At 39.2% G+C, this 22,563-nt stretch overlaps 1 protein-coding gene across 1 annotated transcript in view; it reads right to left on the bottom strand.

Moving 5' to 3' along the window:
* rxfp2 (relaxin/insulin like family peptide receptor 2) overlaps positions 1–19,852 on the bottom strand; it is a 62,701-nt gene extending 42,849 nt beyond the window's left edge. The window contains exons 1-2 of the mRNA XM_011483290.3: positions 19,527–19,852; positions 9,445–9,588 (exon numbers count right to left, since the gene is read on the bottom strand). Of these exons, the coding sequence (XP_011481592.1) occupies positions 9,445–9,588; positions 19,527–19,611 (229 nt within the window). The 5' untranslated portion in view covers positions 19,612–19,852. The remainder of the gene's footprint in view (positions 1–9,444; positions 9,589–19,526) is intronic.
* Positions 19,853–22,563: the final 2,711 nt, after the last annotated feature.

Genomic DNA, 22,563 nt, shown 5'->3' with positions numbered 1-22,563 from the left:
TCGGTCATGGGGCCACACATAGAAAAAAACAGCAAATTAACCAGGATTGTCACATTTCACCAACCACATGAACACATGACATCCTGACTGTAACAATTTGAAGTGAAAGATTCAAACAAATCCTCTGTATTTGAAAAATGGGTGATAAGTTGATTAAAAACTAAGTTCCAGACAGAATCTATGGAAAAATATTATTTTTTGGCTTATTTTTCTGATTTTCTTATCTTTTTCTATTTTACCCATCACTATATCACAGTTGCTCATTGAAAGATCATCTTACCTCCTCTCTTTTGTCATTTTTAGGTCAATTTTTGTCAAATCTTAGTCCTAATAATTAATTATATTAAATTCTAACCTGTCTTCTCCATTAGAATTTTGCTTCACAGCCATTCCAGACAGAAAGACTGGGAAGCATTTGCATATTTTCACCTCTGCTGAGTGTGACCCAAATCAAAGAATTTGGGTGTCAAAGGTGAGGCTGCTCGGCTGTGATTCAAGCCTCCCAGAGGCAGTGCTGCATAAAGCACTGTCAATGTCTAAAAATGACCTTATGGATGAGAGAAATGTTAAGAAAAGAGTAAATTTGTCAGAAATTGATCTAAAACAAAAAAAAAGCTTAGAAATGGAGTTTCAGTTTTAGTGGCTGTCCTTATATATATTTTAAAACCATGTTTGGCACAATTATAAAGGCATGATTGTGGAGCAGAAAGGGGTATTTAGCTGCAAAGAAAAAATGGAAGGTTCTAAAAAATATGTCTTCCAAGCAGGGGCAAAGCTACAGGGAGGCAAGAGGGGAAACTGCCCCCCTGCAAAAAGCTTTGTCCCTCCACCGCCCACCAATTTTTGAGTAAATATTAATATAATTATGACAAAGGTTAAGAATTTATCAAGGCAAGCATCTTTAAGTATGGCAAAAATAACACAAACAATAGTTTTCTATGAAATCTTAAGCCAATTCAATTGTTATTTTATATTAAAAACAATAAAAAACAAGCACTAACCCCCCACCCGCCACCCCAATATGAAATGTTCCAGCTCCGCCTTCCAAGGAACGTTTCTATAAAACCATTCAGCGCCATGCCACAAATGTACAGCTGTCAAGAACTTTAAAGCTTTAAAAAAAGAAAAGAGTTAGAAAACAGTCAAGAGAAACACATAATATTTTAAATGTGTTGAAGGACCTGCTGTGATTTAATCACTACTCTCCTACAGTTCACAACAATTACTAAAGTGTGTGTGCAAGCTCCAATCCATGTGCATGTTGTTCAAGAAACTGTAGAGCACCTTAAAGGTGCCAAGACACACTAATTATGTTCTCACATGGTCCTGCGGATTCAGGAGTGCGATACAAAGCTGCGTCATGCAGTTTTGTGAACTAACACACACCTCTGGCTTCTCCTTCTCCTTTGTCTTGCTTTCTGCTTCTGTGTAGATCTACCACCACAAGGGAAACCAGAGGCTCAATAAGCATTGAAACATTGTTTACTAGAGGCAGGTGATTTGTTGTCTAGCCGAGGTGAGAAGTGGAGGAGTGTTCTGGTGCGTTCCGATAGCACAACCCTTAAATTGACTGTTGTTATTCTCATGTGCACGGGTTACCTTGTTGTCAGCACAAAATACTTTCTTCTTCTGCACTAAAGCATGGATGAAAAGGTTGTTTTTTTAAGTTCCTTGTTGAAAATGTAGTAAAAATTCATTTTAATGAGAGTTTTTCAAACTTGAACTGATGAGATAGCTCTTCTAGAAGGGTTTTCGATTTTGCTCCAGGAATTTGACCCATAAATCCAGATAAAATTTAAAGAGCCCAGTCAAGTTTTAGGACCTACTTACTCAGGCGCTCTTTTAAGAGTTGCCTTTGAAGTTTCACTGAGGCAAAAATCATGCTTTTTATTGTTCCATTACTTTTCCACCTTTGAAAAACTTGAAAAACATTGCACCATAAATGGGACTTAATTAAGGATCCATTCCAATGAAAATTGTATTTTTGGTGTTTTTAACATGTTCTTGTGGCATTTTTCTCATGATGGCGGAAATTTATAAAGTAAATTTAGCTTAAAATTGCCTTTTCTGAGTATTTCTTTATGCAAATCATTGTGAATCAGCACAGCTTGATAGCTCTGATATTGATCGCCATTTTTTGTTGCACCGGTAATTAGGGTTGGGCGATGTCCCTTAAATTGGCCGTTGACGATGTTTGCTGTCAACCATCGGGATGGACGATGACATCGTCGGGGGGGGGGGGGGGGTATTTTTACATTTTTCGTTCTTATATAACTGCTATTCGTTTTTTTGCTTTTTTCATTTTATTTCCCAATCCGCGATGATCCAGTATAAACTGAGGGAAGTGACTTTAACAAAAAAAGTAACAAACAAAATAGAAGAGAAGTAGTCCGCTCCCGCACTTCCGGGGGAGTGCGGACTTACAGCTTTGTGTTTGATGGGAAGGGGGGGGGGGGGGGGTACATGAGCGGTATGTATGGGAGATTTAAGACTGCGATCCGTCCCGCAGCTCTAGGGGTACAAGCAACCGAACTCAGAACCGGGTCTAAAAGTGTGTGTCTGTGCACAGCTCGGATCGTCAGCACACACAGCGGTTTGAGCTTCAAAGCAGAAATGTCGCTCAGTCCTTAGAAAACATTCAAACAATCACGCGGATTTGTGTTTCCAGTCGTGTCCCGACTAAATAAAGGCTGATGTTATTCTTACATGTTTACGTGCAGCCAGCAAGCAGCACCACCCAAAGCTAATGTTGTTAGCCCGTGTTAGCATACTGCTAATCCTGGCTTCGTTCAGAAAAAGCACTGACCACACGGATTAAAATTCAAATGATGATCCTTCCGTTTTTCAAACCCTACTGCGCATGTGCGAATGATTTATTCCGACGGAAAGTGTGACCTTAGTGAACGTTTTTATATTCTAAAAACATTTTTCTGGAACCATGTACACGGTTGGATTCTAATCCGACCATTGATCCCATCAAGATATTTTGCACATGTAACCGCGGCTTATGGTGTCGACGCGCAACGTGGCGGGGGCGTGGCATCACGATGGTGGTCTCTCCATCGGGATGTCAGTCACCCATCACGATGGACGATGATATCGTCCATCGGCACAACCCTACCGGTAATGATAAGCCTTATCCAAATGTTTCCCCTGCAGCTTCTCCCTACCTCTACATTTAGCCCTCCAAACAGGGAGTTATGGAAAAAAGTGTCGTCTAATTCAGACGTCATTACCACTAAATTGTGTCATCAAAAGTCACTGGTCATCCACATTAGAGAGTAGCTGCCAGCGCTCGGAAAATGAATTCAACAACATCAGTATTATAACGTTTAAAATTCTTGCTAAAACAAAGAGTCTTTACTTTCTTTTACATGTAAACTTTGGGGCTTTAGAGCACACCCACGTCAAGAAATGCATTTCTCCTCCGCGGCACAGCACGATCCGCATTACACTCACGGTGGAGGGATACAGAGCCCTCCGCTGCGAGGGTTTCCCCTTCAAAATTATGGACACTGGAGTAGTAGCAGAAGAATTTGGATGCAGCCTGAGGTTTGTGAGGGACTGTAAGCTAGCGAGAAAAAAAGAGATGATGGGAAATAAGGACAGACTCACTCTCCACCCACAAATCAAAAGCGAAGTTCTGATGAACAACTGCCATCCTGTAGAAACTATGTCCTAGAAGATGAGAGTTTTTTTTATTTTGTCTATAAAATGGTATAAGTAGGGGTTAATGGCTTTCGAAGTATGCATTATCACTTTTTAACGCACGTAGTGGAAGCCTGAAGCTTCGGCGAAGTGCGTTAAAAAGTGATAATGCATACTTCGAAGGCCATTAACCCGCTCATACCATGGTCACTTACAAAAGAAATAGACAGTAACCCGTTTTAGTCCTTAATTCTTGTTTATTTCCAATTTGGATCGCTTTTTTCACAAAAAGCAGACTATTTCTTACGTAACAAATAGTCCGCGTCACGCCGCACCACCGCTGCAGTCAAGACTCGGTGATAAAAAGCGATGTATATATGCTGATCTTTCCGATGGGTTGAATAAAGCATCAGTTCAGAGAGAAAGTTCAAATCTTACCGCTTGTTTTTGTCCTAATTATGAAGCAAAAGGTTGTTTTAAAGAAGCTGGCGGAGTGATACAAAACATTTAACTAGGTTACCGGAACTTCTTTTTTCACTGTGCGGTTATCCTGTGGTACATCACTTTTTAATCCACACCCAGCAGCCAATCAGAATCGAGTATTCACCCGGACCATGGTACAATCATGATTAAAAGACCACTGGGAACACTTTTATAGTAAATTAAAATATAATAAGTGTGGAACTGTAAAGTATATTTTATTTCTGCTGATGAATACATCTTAGTAAATTTTCTGGTGCAGTTTTTGAGATAACAGCTGCTGCACTGAAAGCAGCTCCTCAGCTTAAAAGCCAGTTTTTCAGACAACAAGGTCTGTCTCTAAAAAAATAAAATTCTTTTTTTTCACGTTAAATCACAAAACATTAACCCAAGCTCATGACTTTGGCCCTTTTCTGGTGTTTTTTGTTCAGACAGAGCACAAAACTGGTTCAACTGGTTTAATGACTATCTAATAAAAGTTTTAACCAGCACCCTTACAAAGCATTTGTTCTTCTTAGAATTATTAACACATCTCTTCTTTTCCACACAGATGTTATATCCGTTCTGAGTGCTCCTGTGGTGCGGGGGCTGTGTTGCTCCTACAGTGTATTACCTGAGAAATATTGTTTGATGACATGGCGGGGGTCCTCAGACAAAGGGAAATTGAATTCAACAGCGATCTAGGCTTGTGAAAGTACCAATTATTTCCCCCTACTGTGAATTACATGTTTTTGAGGGTTTGAACTAAAATACATCAATTTGTGTCACCAAGAAACACTGAGAAAATGCTTTTTTATAGAGTAACATCAAAAATATTTTCCAAGCTACAGCCACTGTCCTACAATTCAAACATTTCATAAAAAGATTTGCTATAGTGTACTATCTCAATGCTGAAACTTATGGAAAACTGAGAAGGTTGGTGATGTCATTGGCTTAAAAATATTGACAACATTTCAGCCCCAAAACAACATGAGTTGAGCTATCCTCTGTGATGGGGAGAAAACAAAGCAGGACAGGCAGTGTTTTTCAAGAATTAAAGCCCGTCATTTGGAAGTTGACAGACCAAATGGTCATTTTTTAGTATGTGCTATCATCAAAGAAGATGTAATTCTGCGATGCAGAAGAAAAGGAGCAGCGGAAAAGACGGATGAGGCCTGAATGTGCCAGCCTGCGCTGCAGAACGGAGCAGAACTGTCAGTGATTCAGAGGGAAAGCAGGGATCATCGTGTCATCCAGTCCAGACAAATCTCACATCCAATCACAGAAAATTAGCTTTTATTCAATGCTCAGCGGTGTCTAATCCATTTCAACTCTGTTCAGAACAGATAGAATTTTACTTTACAAAAATACAGCTAAAAAAGTCTGGTTTTCTACTATCGTAGGTCATAACTACAATGTTAATAGCAATATATACATATACATACATTTTTGACAAGAGAAAGAGAAACCATCTACATATATAGGAAAATCTAACAAAAAATAAGAAGTGAAGCTTTTAATTTTTTATTAATCATTTACAGGGATAACCTATAAAGTGAGCTACAGGGTAAGAATCAGACCAGAGCAAGAGTGAAGCTGGTTTTATTGTACTGCGCACAGATGGACCAGCTTCTCGGTAACATCTAATATGTCCTGACTTTGCTAACGTTTGAGTACAAACATAAAACTTTGTTGTTTTCCGATGTCTTTGTTTGCTGAGCAGCACCATCTGTACAGCTCGACTGTGTCTTTAGGCCTTTGAAAACTTTTGATGTCTTCTTTTGGTTCATCCTTACTTTGTTTCAAATGATTTTATTATTGTTTCATTGATTTTTTTTTTCCTATTGTTTCTTTTAAGAATCACAATTTAAATGTGGGGTTACAAATCAAATCCTTTCCTTACAAAATAGAATCAATTCAAACTATAATTTACCTACTATGCACTATCCAAAACAAACAATAATTATCTCAATATTTAGAATTAAAATATAGGATATCTTATTATTTAATAGCCAAACAATTTAAGCCTTAAAAATCTGAGTTTCTAACTTTGTAAAACATAGATTTTGAATTAAAATACATTAACAGGTGTAACAGCAAATACAAAACAACCACAATGGAATTCTTGTTTGCGCACAAATATTCATGTTTGCTTCCTGCAGTTAGTTATTTTGTACCTATAAAGACAGTTTTGAAGGCATGGAAGTTTTTAATCTGTTGTGGACTAAGGAAGGTACAGTAAATCTTTTGTGAAATTTGAAATGTGCCACCATTTAAACTAAAGGCTGTTAATTTGAGCGTTTAAGTGAAGCCGATGTTAGAGAAAACTCAATACCCTCATAAAAAATACTGAAAGGAGCAAAACAACATAAAAAAGAAAATTGTTTTTACTCATCATAATAGCTAAATGCTTGAAAGAAATGTTAGCACTAAGAAAAAAACGACCTAATTATAAAAGAGACTTACTTCTAAATGAAAGTATCAAAAAGGTCCCCTATACAAGGCGGAATGATGTGCAATTTCATGTTTGTGTTATGATATTTGTCCTTCCTTCCTCTGCTTTAATTTAGTTTGCACCAATTAAAAAAACAAATGGGGGGGTCATTTTTGTCCAGCAGCTACATCAAAATCGGTCACTAGAGGCTAAAGTGACCAACCTTTTCAATTTAATGCACGTCTATGATTCAGTCCATCAGCCTATTTTCAGGCTGAGCTCTTGCTGACTCAGACAGTCTAAAAAATTGCCGATTGACCTGATTGTTCAAACCTTTTCTCTCTGACTCCATGGAAAGCCTTCATAATGAGGAAATGTTTTCAGTCTAATTGAATAAGATGACTTTAATATGCTCTATTTGCCATGTTGCTCTGGAAAACACTCACCTCAGGAAAAGGTCAGCAAATGTTGAAGAGCTCATCTGCTGCAGATGGATAAAAACATTTGCTCCAAACGTTTTGCTCTCTAAATCAACCTAGTTTTCTGGCTGTGACTTAAATCCTTTCTAGACTTAAAATAGTCTCAAAATCTGCTATAAACCTGGTTTTTGTGGCAAAACAAATATTTTCTAAGTGGTATTGAAGCCTATCACCTCTTTCTCCACTCTCCTTAGGAATTTCTTCCAGTTCTTTTGAATCTGTGCAGAAGTGTTGAAGGAAAATGAATAGCTAGAGTAAAATCCAAACCACCCCATATGTCAATCAAACTGCCTAGCTGCCAAATAGATGCTGCTCTGAACAAACTAACTTGAAAAGGAGCTTTTACACATTTTTCTTTTCTTTTTTTATATGCACATTTTTATATGAACCATCACGTGTCAGCCATATGCTGCCCTGCTGACCAAAGGTCAGCATGGGTATTAAACAAAGAAAAACTCCTCACAGCTAACAGGTAAAAGTGAAAGTTTGACCGTGATGATTATTACATCATCTTAAGTACCCCCGTGATACAGATATGGTCTCAAATGCAACATAAAATCCCACTTAACCAAATTAGCCATTTAATCCTAAATCAGTCTAATCCTTGAAACTGTGCTGCAAACAACTGCTCAACAACACCAGGGTATAACAAGGATTTATTCAGGCCCAAATCTGTCATTAAGAGATTAGATTTTTTTTTCTTATTTTGAAGCATATAATCTTTTCTAAGACTTTAAACTTAATCAGCTTACAGACTTGGTTGAGTGGCTCAAGGCACAAGTCATAAAATGCTGCACAAGAACTTGTTTCTTTGATGCTTCTCACTAATAATAATCAAAGCCCAAGGGAATTAATCCCTCCACTTTACACCTTCATGACTGGTATCTGTCTCAAAAAGTTACACCCCAACGGGAGAAAAGCTTCAAAGATTTGAAAAGATTTCATTAAGTTTAGATCAAATAAAAGTCAAGAACTTGTAACACCTAATCCTTTTGAAATTATTCTACTTTGAAATAACCTCTTTGGTTTAATCAAAACGAATAGAATAAATTTTTCTACTTGTTTAAATAGATGCCACGGAGTCAATGGGGTCCTTTGGCACCTCAACAGCTGTGGTTGAGGTAAGAAGCCAGTCCAGATGAAAAATGATGTTTTCCTTTTTGAAGCTAGAGTCCAACATCAGCAGAAGGTTGTATGCATCACTTAGAAATTTTAGCTTTCAACCTGTCTCACTATAGGAACATAGAATACAGCGTTCCCTTGTTTATTGTGGGGGTCACGTTCTAAAAATAACCTGTGATTGGTGAAAATGAGCAAATTAGGATTCTAAATGTGTTTTAAGGCTGTAAAACCCCTTACTGCACACTTTATACACACTTCTCACATAGACATGAATATTTTCACACTTTTTCTTTTGTTTAAACCAGGGATCAGCAACCTTTACCACTTAAATAGCTATTTGAACCAGTTTCCCACAGAAATGAAAACACAGGAAGCCGCAACACCCTTTGGGTGTTTCTATTGAATGGGATCATTTCAAAGTTCCTGAAGGGATGTTCACTTTTTTTTGATCCTTTGTCATTTAATGGGTTCCAATAAGAACTATTTCCATAGAGGCCACAAAACTAGCAGATATGTTGTAATTAACTAGCAGTTAATCTGTTTCTCCAATAGATTTTTGTCAACAATCAACGTTTTTTCCTCATCTGGATCAGGATGTTTTTTTGGCAAAAGCTACGTGTTTATTCTGGAATGACACACCACATTTGAGACTTTGTTGTTTGCCAATTCCTCATTAGCAATCAATCATACTGGTAAAGTTGTTGAAAACAAACAAATCTGCCCCGGTGCCTTTAAATGTACTGTTTTCTTCAGGAACTTCCATCTTTATCCTACCTGGGTCGCAGCATTGATCTGCTTGCAATCGCAATATTTATGTAAATATGGCAACCTGAATGCATTCTGTACAGGGGACATTGATTGACAAAGTCTACAGCCAATCAGGACGTAGAACACTGTTGCGCTATTAAAAATTGCACTGAAGAAAATCTGCAAAACAGCAAGACTGCAAAAGGTGAACCATGATAAAGAATTACTCTAATTCCGACTTTCTGAAAAGCACAACTTCCACCAATTCTGTGTAAAGCTCAGAATTGGATTTTCAAAGATGATTTTTTTTTTGTTATTGTAAAATTTAGCCTTACTCTGAAGGTAGTGGACTTAAAAATTTGGAAGGTAAAAAATGTATTTTTGAATGAGGGTAAGTTAGACAAGAAAAGTGGAGAATAACTGCTTCAAAAAAATTTTTTTTCCGATAAAATATTAATGTATGGTGATTTTATTCTCATTAATAACCTAATCTCCATGCTCAAGGTGCATTTTGCTCCATTGAAACTTGCTCCTCTTCAGGTTTTTAAAGCTTACCGCAGAGTAACTCGTCAGCTTTGTTGGGACAGTCGTTGTGTCCGTTGCAGTGCAGAGCCTGAGGCAGACACACGCTCATATTCCCACACGGGAAATGACCCAGTGGACATGGAGCTTCTTCTCCCCCCTTGCTGGCCTCAGACACTGAAAGAAAAGGATGGAAAACCACGGTCAGGATGGATTGCACTTATCCTTCTGCAGTTGTGCTGCAATCATTTTTCTTTTGACCCTTCTTTTTGTTTATCGTCCTCGAGAGTGCGATTGTGCAAATATGTTGACAGCTTCTACACGAGTTCCCACTGTCCCCCCCCCCAAAAATGGCTGCAGCAACAAAGCAAAGTGCTGCAGTGTGACTGTCCCACCCACAGCGAGGAGGCATGTGATGCTGTCGTTTGTTTGACACCAAAAGCAAATGTAAAACCCTGGAAGCTGAGTTTTTGCAGCCAAACCCAAAGACGGATCCTCTTTGGAGGTCACTCTTTTCAATTGAAGATGCTTATTTGCTTTTTATTCAATATGCTATTATTTTGATTAAAACTCTTTTCAATGAAGAAAAAAATATATGGAGTCAGCTCAACAAAGAAGCTTATATCTGCCTTACAGGAGACACACTTTAGTTTGGAGACATGACCTCTCTGAAAAAGGTCAGCTCTCTAATGAGAGCGTGCCTTGTAGAATTTTGGATGGTTTCTGTTAAAGCTGACGATATATTTTATTTTAATATGCATAAAGCACTGTATTGTAAAACTGTCTCAGACTTGCTCTGTCTCCTTGCCAAGAAATAACTCATATTATCTTATCTTCTGCCAGTGCAAAGACAGGAAGAAGTTATATTCTGCACAAAACGTTATGTGGTTGCACCCTGGAGAAAGCTTCAGGGCTAACTTTTAAAAAAGTTCAAAAATAATAATTAGAAAAGAAAAAAGAATTTCGAAATCATTTTAAATTCAGATACAATATGTTATTTGGGCCACCAAGGGACTAAAAATAAAGTCATATTTTCTAAATTTTTAATTGTTTAAAACAAAAAAAGATAGAACTCACAACTATAAATCTTCCAAACTTTAAGTTTAAAAATCCAAATATTAAATATTCAAAAGTAGAAAAAAACCCACATGTATTTGCATGCAGATGTGCCCATTCACAACTTTTCCTTTATTATTTGCTATTCCAGCATGCTGTAATTCTCAATTGACTCAGTTAGTTCAAAAGGGGCCCAAGTCCAAGAAGTTTGTTTTTCCAGGAAATTATTTTAATTGCACAGCTTAAAGGGAGGCTACACCAAATGATTAATACTTTACCCAGATTTAGCACCAGTTCATAGCTTACAAATGCTATAATATGAAGCACCTCACTTTTATCATTTCATAGGACTAGCAAACTAAAGTCTCTGCACTTGGGCCCTTCTTGAATTAAACAGGGGCGCTGCCATATTGGATAACTAGTGCTCCCATCTCTGGGATAAAGTTAAACCCATGCAAGAGAGGCCCAAGTCCAGGAATTTTGCACTTAATGCGTTTTAAATGTCAAGCATAGTCAATACATTAAAACAGACTTGGGACTTTTTTGCACATAATCAGATAGCTTTTCCCTTGAAGACCATAGAACATATAATATCTCTATTTTGAAAAATTTTGGACTTGGACCCCTTTTGAACTAACCAATTCATTTGTTTCCTATTTCTTTCTTCTTTAAATGCAAATTTAGGCAAGATCATATTATATATGAGTAGTTATGGTCTAAATAAGATAACAAACATAAAACAAATGTTGGTCTTTGCTTCTAAAATCCCTTTTGAGGCACAACAGCAAAATAAGACATTTATATAAACTGAAAAAATGTAAATGCAGGATCAAGTGCATCCTAAATGACTTTTGCTTCATGCAGACATTTCAATCAGTCCTATAAACTTAACTTGTTACTTAGTTCATCATTTCCATGAAGAATCATTTTTCTGGGTATTTGCAACAAGAACAGATCAGAAAAGGAAAGAAAAGCAATCAATTCTATTCCACTCCAAAGGATAGTGTCAAGAGAAAACTTTCATCATCATGTGGCCTCAAGCAAATTCTATTAAACGTGAAGTTCTTTGAGGAGTAAAGAGTGAAACATTCTCAAGGTTATCAAGAGGGTTAGAAAGTAAATATTTTAATGTTTAAAATGGAAACTCATTTTCCAACAAGACAATTTAAAAAAAGGACTTTAAAAGTTTTCCCTGAGCTACCTATTAAACCAATTTTGCTTGAGAAGGTTTAGTGCGCAAAGGAGCAGAAGGATGAAAGTGATCTGCGATACTCAAAGCTCTCCGTGAGAAACGACTGTTCAGCAATGAGAGATTTAACTAAAAGTACAAGATAAATCATATAGTGAAATTTTGAATTAAAAATGGCATTATGTTTAAGATGTGCAGAGTTGGAGTAAATTTCTTGAGGCTTACAGGAACCTAGGACCGCATCCTCTTTATGCTTTCTTCACACAGAATAGAACTCTTTCACCACATCCATATATCTGCTCTTTGGTCTTCCATTAGGCAGCTCCAACCTCATCCTCCATTTACAGATAAATCTACTATCCCTCTTCTGAACATGTTCAAACCTTAATCTGCCTTCAATTGCTCCATCTAAAAAAAACCATCCCACAGGATCCATTCTCTGTGACTCCCAGAAACCTCTACAAATCCAGCTCAGCCTCCTGTCTTTTCAAAATGCCCTGTTGCTGCAGACTCGGTCTGTGGGACTGTTGGTACCGGGCTGCAGAAAGAAAGAAAAAAAATTTCTTTATTTATATAATACGATTCTGAAGGAAGCTTAATTTTGAGAGACTACCAGATTCATCTGACTCATTCTAGATGCATTTCAAGTCTCTCCGTCACGCATCGAAAATCCAGCCGCTACTTTATTACAGTGGCTGCGCAGGCTTCTACACTAAAATCCCTAACTTAGCAAACAAAAACACAAACATATTTGGATGTTTATGTTTGCAGAGAAGAGCCAGCGAGGAAACAAAAGAAGAGCTTCTGACTTCAAATTAAAAGAAAGCTGGATTTTCAGAGACAAAAACTAGCAGAATTTACTCCAATTAAGGATTTACTGTAACAGTTGTTCCCACACACCATAATAATAATGCATAATATTCAGCAACCAACTGTCTAATGTTGCAAAGGTGCTGCTAATAAAGTTGTTCAAACGGTGGACACAGGTTTAGGATACAGGTTTTTTTTTTTGTTTTTTTTTAGCAAATTTGGTTGCTAAAACTTGAAACTTGAAGCTAAAAGAAAAAGGAAAATAAAATCGGACTACTTTAGCCTCATGCAGGCCAGTCTGTGAAAATATTCTCTGACATTAACTCAGGGCAGTGGCACAGGCGGTTGAGGAGATCGTCCAAGGATCAAAGGGTTGGCGGCTCGATCCCCAGTCAACTGTCACTCGGTCTTTGGGCAAGACACTTCACCATCCCTGCCTCCAGTGTGGCTCCACTGGTGTGTGAATGTGTCTGAATGTCCTGGTGATGGACAGAGGGACACTTACCACGGCACTGTCAGTCCGCCGCAGGGCAGCTGTGGCTACATCAATAGCTCACCATCACCAAATATGAATGAGGAGTGAGTGAATAATGGACACACTGTAAGTGCTTTGATCGTCTGGAAAAGCGCAGATAAATCTAATCCATCATTATTTTTAAATCGGAGCATTGCCAAAAATAAGGCGAAAGGCTTTTTGAACTTAACATCTTCTAAATCTAAACCTTTCCCTCCATTCCTTTTTGTCCTGCCTCTCTCTTGTCTTCACCAACTGAATAACACCCACTTTTTACATTATGTACTACTGACCCCAGAAACCTCCAACTTCTTTAGCTGTAGTCCCTAAGACTTCTACCGTTCCTCACCAATAGTGAAGACAGACAAGCACAACTACAAGCTTCACTACGTGTGACCTTAAGACAACATCTTTTCTTCAGCTTTTCATCACATTTTTTATGTGAACTACAGCCACTAAGTTAGAAGCCTGCTTCACTTGATCTGCTCAGCGCTTATTTTATATGTTTACCTCCAAAAACCAGAACACCTATAATGTTTATTCTTCTGTAATATAACTCACAGACATATTTAAGTAATTGAGGAACACGAAGGATACCAAAGTTAAGACAACAGTGGGTACAACAGTTGTAAGTTACTTTTATGTTTCATTCCCCAGGTTATGATTCAGCAGAATGGCTTCAGAAAAAAGGAGTCTGGTGTGTGTTTTGATTCAGGTTGCCAAGGCTATTTACTGGTACCGAAAAAAGTCGTAAGTAGGATCTGAAAATAGAAGTGTTCTTTACGTCTTTGTAAAAACACCTCTTCAAATGAGCCATTAAAGCAGGCCCAAGCCGTTCAATGAATGCAGTCATCCAAAAAGTTCAATCAAAGGAGAATGTACAAAAATTACGACCTTTTCCCCGCTGCTTTACAGATGCAAGCCTGCTCAGAGAGGCCTTCACTTGCCAGTTTCCAGAGTGTGGAATCACCACAGCTTTCCCAAACTTTAAGGAGATCTGGCCGAGAACCGGCTCAACCCCCGACCCACAGAGGTGCGTGAGACAGCCAATAACCCGAAGTGCCTAGACCTGCATGTCATTTTCAAACTCAACATTGGTCTCCAGCTGGAGAACACACAGAAACCACAGCCTCATATGACACCCAGTAAAACCTGATCGTTTAGCAGTGTTTGTATTTCTAACATCCCCTATTCTTTCCTGTTTGTTTTTGATCTCCACTTGCTAATGAGAAAAATGTCCGGCTCTGTCGGCTGCTTAAACGCTGTGATGTGTCCTCTTTGGCTGCTAAATGTTTTTGTTTGTCTTCTGGGCACCAAAAAAAAAAAAAAAAAAAAAAGTGGGTCTTTGTTTGTAATAGCTGCTGCATGCTGCTTTGTTTTCTACGTTTCTGAACTGTGGTTAAAGAGAGACAGAAGGGGGGAAAACTGTCACGTTTGAGCTGGAACTCATTTTTACAGCTGTGGGGACGAGAAAACACTTGAAGTCTGATGTTTTTACAAGATCATGATGAGAGGATTTTTATTACTCTAAGGCTACGTTTACACTGCAGGCTGAAACGACCCAATTCTAATTTTTTTCCCCCTATGCGACCTGTATCTGATCTTTTCGTGACAGTCTGAACGAGACAGATCTGATCTTTTCAAATGCGACCCAGGCCACCTGGGTATGTGGTCCTGAATCCGATACGTATCCGATCTTTTGAAATGTGACCTCCGTCTGAATGGCCAGGCCACATGAATCCGACCCGTACGTCATTGATGCGCTACAAAAGTCATCATCATGCGTTAAAGTAGGCGGGAACGAGAAACATCAACCATGGCGGACGATGCTGCTGAGACCAGTCAGTGGAAGGAAAGCGAGGTCACCGATTTGATTCATATTTTGAGTGACAGCTCTATTCAGGCCAAACTCGAGGGCTCGTATCGCAACCGGGCGTTTTTTCCAGCGAAATGGCCGAGCGTGGTGTTAAACCTTCTTTTTTTTTCTGCCTTTCCGACCGTGGTCAGGAGCGCGGGGGACCCAAGGCGGATCCTCCTCCGGGGTTCACTTCTCCGTTCGGACCCTCAGCTTCTCCAGGATTCTCCAGAACGGGTTAATAAAGAGTCAATAGCATTTATTCTGGGGGGAGCCTTCTTTTATTACCATTCTCCTTCCTCCATAACACACGACATGAATGCGCGCCCACACTGCCCCCCCCCCCCCCATACTCTACCTGCACGCGCTCTCTCCTGTCTCTTACACACACACACGCGTGCGCGCAACCTCAACACATTCACAACCCCGTTCCACAACAGTGGTTACAGACGATCCCGGCTCCAATGCCTTCTTAAAATGAGAAGATTGTAATTGTGCTGGCTCCTTTGTGAAAATAAATTTAATACAGTAATGCAAAAACACTGTTGTTGACATCCATTGTTAATGTTAGCTACTTCCGCAACCAAGGAGTGACGTCGTTCAGTGGTGAGTACTCTTCTGCGCATGCGGGTCACTTCTGGGTCATTTCACGGTCACACAGGGGATCACAAAAATTCGCATTTAATTGGAAATGTGAGCAGCCTTGCAAAAAAATCAGATAAAAATAAAAATCGGAATTGAGCATTAAGCCCTGCAGTTTGAACGTAGCCGTACTCTGATGAAAATAGTGTTTTCTGTGTTTTTCAACATGTTCTTGAAGCATTTTTCTGATGATGGAGGACGAATATGAAGAAAATTAAGCTTAAACTTGCATTTCTGAGTATTTCTGCATTCAAACTGCATTCAAATTGCTCTAATTTTTTTTTAATGTCTATAAGAAGTGTTTGACTTCAGGAAGTCAAAACAATAAATCCTTCAGAAACCATACAAAATGATGATTCAACACAGATGGGCAGAAAGATTTATCATCCTTTTCCCCTGACTCTGGAGAACGGAGATGGATAAAAGTACTGAGATCTGAGAATCAAACAAGCCGAGTGGGGGACATGAGGTGTGAACAATCCAACCAGGAGCGAGGTTGCTAGGTTGCACCGTCTGATGAGTAATCAACAGAATCAGCAAATTTGCTTTTAAAAGAAGGAGACAAGAGTTTCAAGCACAACCTGAGAACAAGAATGTGATATTTCTGATAAGAAGAAGACAAAATGTGCTTGATGTTAGCGATAACTCCAGGCCAAAAATAAACAGAGAAAGCCTGATGGCGGGATAGTGTGTTGTGGTTCACTGATCTGAGATTTAAGAAGTACCGCCAGGTCAGTAAACAAGTGAAGCAAAAAACTGTAGGAAGTCAAATTATTCTAAATTGCAGCAGTTTAGCTCAGGCGGTGGAACAGGTCCTCTAACAACCGAAGGGTTGGTGGATTGATCCCTGCCCTCCCCAGCCAGCTGTCGCTCCCCTGAGCGCAGCTAGTCTGCAGCTCACCGCTCCCCCCAGGGGTTGGGTCAAAATGTGAAGAAGAATTTCCCTATTGTGGGATAAATAAAGCATCAATCATTATTGTTAAGTAATTATTATTATTAACTGAACTGAAACGCTTCAACAAGCTAGAATAAAGTATTTTGTGTCAGTGTTTGGATATTTAGGGCTCAAACCTTAACCAAGCTTTCAAAATAAACCAGCTAAATAGAAGAAATAGAATCTCTGAGCCTTGTGAATGTGGCTCTACTTAAATAATTTGCTGTAATGAGCCAAACCTAAGTTCATGTGACATTTCAAAAGGTTACTCCTGAGCAGTTAAAGTGGAACTTTATGAGCTGGTGCACTCATATTAAATCTATCCATTTATCGTCACTTGGGGTCATTGGGCTGCTGGAGCTTATCCTAGAAAAGGTTGGGAGAAGGAGGGGGATACCCTGGACAGGGGGCCATTCTGTTGCAGGGCCACACACTCACATGCACACCTAGAAGCAAATTAGAGATGCCAATTAATGTATGACACATGTTTTTTAGACTGTGGGAGGAACCAACATGCCTGAAGCCAACCCACACATGCACGAGGAAAACATGCACACAGAAAAGCCAGGATTCTAACCGGGGCCTTTTCTCTGTGCGCGCCCCTCAGAAATTCTGGAAAACCTCCAGCTTTCCTGTGATTTCTAGATCACCTTCAAAAAGTTTTTCCTCAACGACAGATTGTTCATCATGTTTTCCTTTGTCTTGTTCGCTCTACTTTGACGTGCACAACAGCGGAAGAGACCCTGGTTTGTTAGGTTTGAGAGCTGCAACATGCATAAAACTGATTTAGGAAAGTGTTCTTTCATCTACAAACATGGCAGATGGATGAGAGAAGGCGTCTTATTGAAATTCATAGAAGTCTCAGTCTTCATACGAGCCTCCAAAACAATCTGCCTTGATGCATTTGCAATGTGCTTCGGTCAGTTTGATTGACTGGCAACACTGTTTGTACAACAAAGTTTTGAACGCTCCTAAATCTGAAACTCACCTCCTTCACTGAGTTATCTTATGAATAACACTGGCGGCATCTCTACAGGTGTGTTTTTAATTATGAGCAGTGTTAACACGCAGAACAGAAAAATTAACCGAAAAGAAAAGAAAACAGTCGTTCCTCCGAACACAATCAACTGAAAATAAAAACCCAAATGAGGGCAAAAAAAAGGGAATGCCAACAGAGCTGCCTGAATGAAACGACGCCTCTGACGGTCTGAGATAACAAACAGTGTGACTGATCCAAACAGAAGAAATCCTTACAGGTTTTATTTCAACACATAATAATCAGACTCATAAAAAAGAAAAAGAAAAACAAAAAAACACATTTGCACAGCTTGAAGCTGCAGAATGATGCAACCACTCTGAGACATGAGGAAAAAGCATTCCACAGATTAGACATTGGGTTTTTGATGGCCTTTAACACACTTTAACACACAGACAAAGTCAATGTTTGTCTTTGTTTATTCTATTGTGAAGTTAAACTGTATATTAAAACATCAAAGTGACTCGCAAATAAAAAAATAAATTAATTGTGTGGAAAACTGACTGTGCAAACAGCTGCTGCTGATATTTTCTTTGTTTGAAATCATTTTCTGTTCCTTTTCATTAGCAATACTGTGCAGAAAAACATCCTGTTGCCTGCAGGGAGAAACACATTGTGTTTAAGACTCAATTTTCTGTCAACTCTAAAATATTTTAGACTTTTTTTTTATTTAGTTACAAAGACAATCTTGCAAAGGTTAATACCTTTAGAGTTTTTCTGTTCCAACAGTCATCCATCTGGAGACTCTTAGTAGAGTTACCTGTCCAGGACGCTTAGGAATATTGGACATCTTTGTATGTGGTTCCTGTAGCTTCTTTGAAATGAAATTCTGTTGCACCATTCCTGAGCATTTGTGGGGTCCACTCTAATTTCACGGCCTGACACTGACCTCTGAGTCTCATTTAGAAAAGTCAGGTTAGTGCCTGTCAGTAAAAAAGGGTTCCTTTGTGAAATATTGGGCCCATCTTTGAGGGTCTATGCTGGAGCACTCCATCATCCTCCAACAGTTTAGTGACTGTTTAGTCAATTGTCTTGTTTTTTGTCAGGGCTTGTGACCTATTGAGTCCTGAAGCCAAATTCGGCTTTTTTCTTCAATCATAAAACTTAAAAAATATAAATAAATCAGAGTCATTATCACATGTTTTTCATCTGTTTTCAGGCAAACATTACAAATATCGACTAATTTCAAGTGTGTTTTCATTTATAGATTGTGTATGTGTGTGTTTTTTAGCTCTGCAACTGATGCTGATTAGTCTCTAAAAATCCCTGAGACTTTATTAATAAAAAATTATATATACATATGTATATTTTTAAATAGATGCCACCAGAGTTTTTTTATTGCAGTTTGCCATTACTGAATCTTTTTGTCAAGTCTTTTGGTCATCTTAACTTAACTGTATTAGCATCATTATGGAAAATTCAGACATTTCTACAGGAAGCAATAAAAATGTGAAACAATAGGAGAACTCTTAAATTTCAGAATGGATTTTAAAATTGTCCCTTGCTGTCTTCAGTGCGGCATTATCAATAAATGTGACTTTGACTGCGGTGGAGGTGTGTTATAGTAAAGAGCTGATGAGTCACACTGGACTTTACTCAATGACAGGAATGAGAAGACCCTTTATAGACAGAATTCTCATTTACTCAGCAGCTCTCAGACGTTTCTGCACAAATGGATCAGTTTGGCCAAGGGGCATAAGACCATGATGTAAAGTCAATATCAGAAGCCTTTCTTAACTAAGCCTGTCACATTCATTACCAGTTCAAAACTGTGATCAGACAGGAATGACAATCTCATTTTATGCCCTCTCAACTTCAATCTGTGCAAAGGCGCTGCCTGACAGAGACAAGATTCCTGGCTAACTGAGGTCAGCAAAAGAGCTTCTTGAAACGTGAGGACCCATGGGTTTACCCACTTCATGTTTGCGTCTATGCTTGGCTGACAAGCGCACTCCCTGCGCCCTGTGAATCGTTCCTAACAACACTCAGAATGTGACAGGCTGATTTTGGGCTTAATTTACAAAAAGTACGATGTTGTAGAGTTTAAATGCGCCACCCAAAACGTGCAGATGTCTTTACCTTTGATGTGAGTTTGTGTCAGGTGGATGAGCAAAATGATGGCAGGGACGTCCATTCTGACTCTGTGAAGTTTGTCCCCAGTCATTTTCCTCGGACTGCGCCGCCTCGGTCAGAATCCGAAATCTGTCGGTCCACTAATCCAGGTTTGTCCCAATGAAGCCGGTATTACCACCACGACAGAAAGAAGGTAGAAGAGTAATTCAGAGGAAGAGGAGCTCCGCGCGTAAAGGCAGTGACATCCAGCCGAGCGCGAAACCAAAGTGGAAGAAAACGAAGCGCTGCGGCGCATGATTTCTCTCACTCTCCTGCTCTCCTTCTCTCTCTGGACCTCCTCCCTTCCCATCCCTTCCTTTTTTCTTCCCCTTGTTCTTCTTAAGGTTTCAAACGGAATGTGAGTTTGAAACGCCTCTCTGGGATTTACATCTGTTCTTGCAGAACACCTGAGGGTTCTGGGGATTTTTACTTCTATTTCAGGTTTTGTTTGTTCAGAAAACAGAATGACATGATTCATAAAAGCAGCCACCGGCTTATTCTTATTCATCTGAAGTGTTTTTATGCACACATTGACATCTCAATAGACGGGGAGGACAAGGCGGGAGACAGTCTGCGATCTGAAAAGGGGCTTTTATTTATTATTTTTGTCTTTATTTAAGATGGCGATTGATAACAGGTCATGCTGAAAACGTGAATGGCTGCAAGTTTTGTGTCTTTTTTTTACCACAATATATAAATAAATAAATTAACAAATAAATAAATAAATTAACAAATAAAAATTTTTTTACCAAGTCAAAATGATGGTGGATTGTTATTTTGTTAAGATTAATTTAAAAATAAATACACTAATAATAATGGCATGCCGGTGTCATGGTGCCTCTGGTAGACTCCTCCACCTCCAGCAGCTGCTCCTCTCCTAACTTCCACCAGCTGTCGTCACTCATCTCATCACCCTCTGCAGCTCAAAAGGAGACCCAGCTCCATCATTCAACGCCAGTTCGTTGCCCCTTATGGTGACCATGCCTGGTCGTGTCATGCTCTTGCCATTCTCGTCTTGCTCAAGTTCTGGCTCTAACCTTATTTTCCTACCTCAGGAAACCTACCCACGTGTGACGTCAGTGTGGACCTCCTACCTATCATCTCGGAAGAACCTGAAGACCTCTCGGCCGACGCTAGCTGCGCTAAACCCTCCAGCCACGCCACAAGCCACTGCCTGTTCCGGACCTCGTTTCGCCAAAGCCACAACACCTCTGGAAAGAAAATAATAAATTCATTCTTACCTACCACTTACCTGTCCTCATTCTGGGTTCCAGCATCTGGGTTCGCCTCGCCCTAGAAATCATGACAGCCGGTATACATTAGAAGTGTTATAATTGTTCTAAGCTGTAAATAAAATCACATGGCCAAAAGGGGTTTGTATTCTGCAGGGAATTTAATATCAACACAAACTTGTTTTGATTTGTCAGTTATCTTGGGTGTATAACTTATTCCAAAACATATTCTGCAATAATCTGAACAGAGGTAGAGGTCAGAGGTCAGGGAATTAGTTTAGTCTGTCTGTTCTTTGGAATTAAAATTCATTTTCCGTAGTAATGCCAGTTTTCTCTCCATTCATCTATCCATTTTCATAACCCCCTGAATCCCTTTTTGGGTCACTAATGCTGGAGCCAACCCAGCTTGTGGTTGGCGGGGTACACCCTGAACAAGTTGCCAGCATAGACTGTAAAAAAAATGGAAGAACAGAGGTGTGACGTCACCCATAGAAAATTTATTACCTCCGATTCTCGCGAAATGAGGCAAAATCCCTCACTATTGCTTCCTGATACGGACGCCACCATGTTGAAACCAGTCAACGGTGATTGGTCTGTGTTGCTCTGAGTCATCGTATCTATGGAAACTACTGTTGCCAAACAGGAGTGAGCTTATTGTGAGTCCCCACCTCATGAATGCTGCATTACCATTTACTAGGAAATTGAGCAAATTGGATTTGCAATAATAAATCTGCCTAATTTAAATATATCAATTTAGAAAAAAAACTTGCATTGATCTAATAAAAGATTTTGTGCTGGGAGGAGGTGGTTTTTGAGGCGTATTCAATTGGGCATATTTCGCAAAACTGCATTGGATGCACAGATAGGCAGTTTGTATCAATTTTCTCAACCTGCTGGAGTTGCCGGAGCCTATCTCGGCTACTGTTGGACAGGTTGCCAGTCTGAAGTCACTCCGATCCCCATGTTGTGCCAAGGTGTGTTTCCCCTGCCATAACTTCAGCTGGCTGGCTGCAGACAGAGCCCTGCTGCGTGCTGGTAAAGCAGCCTGCTCGGGCCTCCTAAATCTTATGATATTATTCTTATTTTCATCAAGTCAATTATAAAAAGTTTTTCTCCTCTTGAACTGTTGTGGGTCACAGAGACACGGAAGTAGCGGCAGAAAGCTGTTTTTGCAGCAAGAGACTGAATGATCTCATGAACCCAGACATGGAGGCGTGATTACCAATGCTTTTATAGAGCTTTTTAAATTAAATAAATCCGATCTGTGTCTTCCATCCATTGTAATGAGATATACACAGACAGATATTTGAATGTATCTGCTGTAAATCAAGGTTTGTTTTTGAATGATTTATCGCATGAGTTGGTTTGTGTTTTTTCGCACAGGCATCATTTAAATTTGATTTAATAGAAACAGCAAAATAAGATTTTATCAATTTATAAACATTTGTGCATTTGTGTAATAGAAACACAGACTGTACGTAGCTTTTCCTTAATTTTTTTTTTTTTTTTACTTGTTCTGTCCAACAGCTGAGCAAACAGATTAGAACTGAAGGCCATTTGTGTTGGACAGGTTTTACTATCACAAAAAGAGGTTACATACCTTCGAGAAACCAGAGTGTAAATTTGTATAAACCCCTTTTTGTTGTATTATTTTTTATTTATTAGTTACATTTAGTGTGTGTGGGGAGGGAGAGGGGAAGAATGTGAGAGGGGTGGGGTGGAAGAGAGTAAAGGGAAGAGAGGTGAGAAAGTGGGGTATACAAGGACTGATT

Source organism: Oryzias latipes, chromosome 14, assembly GCF_002234675.1.
Source record: "Oryzias latipes chromosome 14, ASM223467v1".
NCBI classification, from domain to species: Eukaryota; Metazoa; Chordata; class Actinopteri; order Beloniformes; family Adrianichthyidae; genus Oryzias; species Oryzias latipes.
This window is presented reverse-complemented; position numbering and strand designations above follow the sequence as displayed.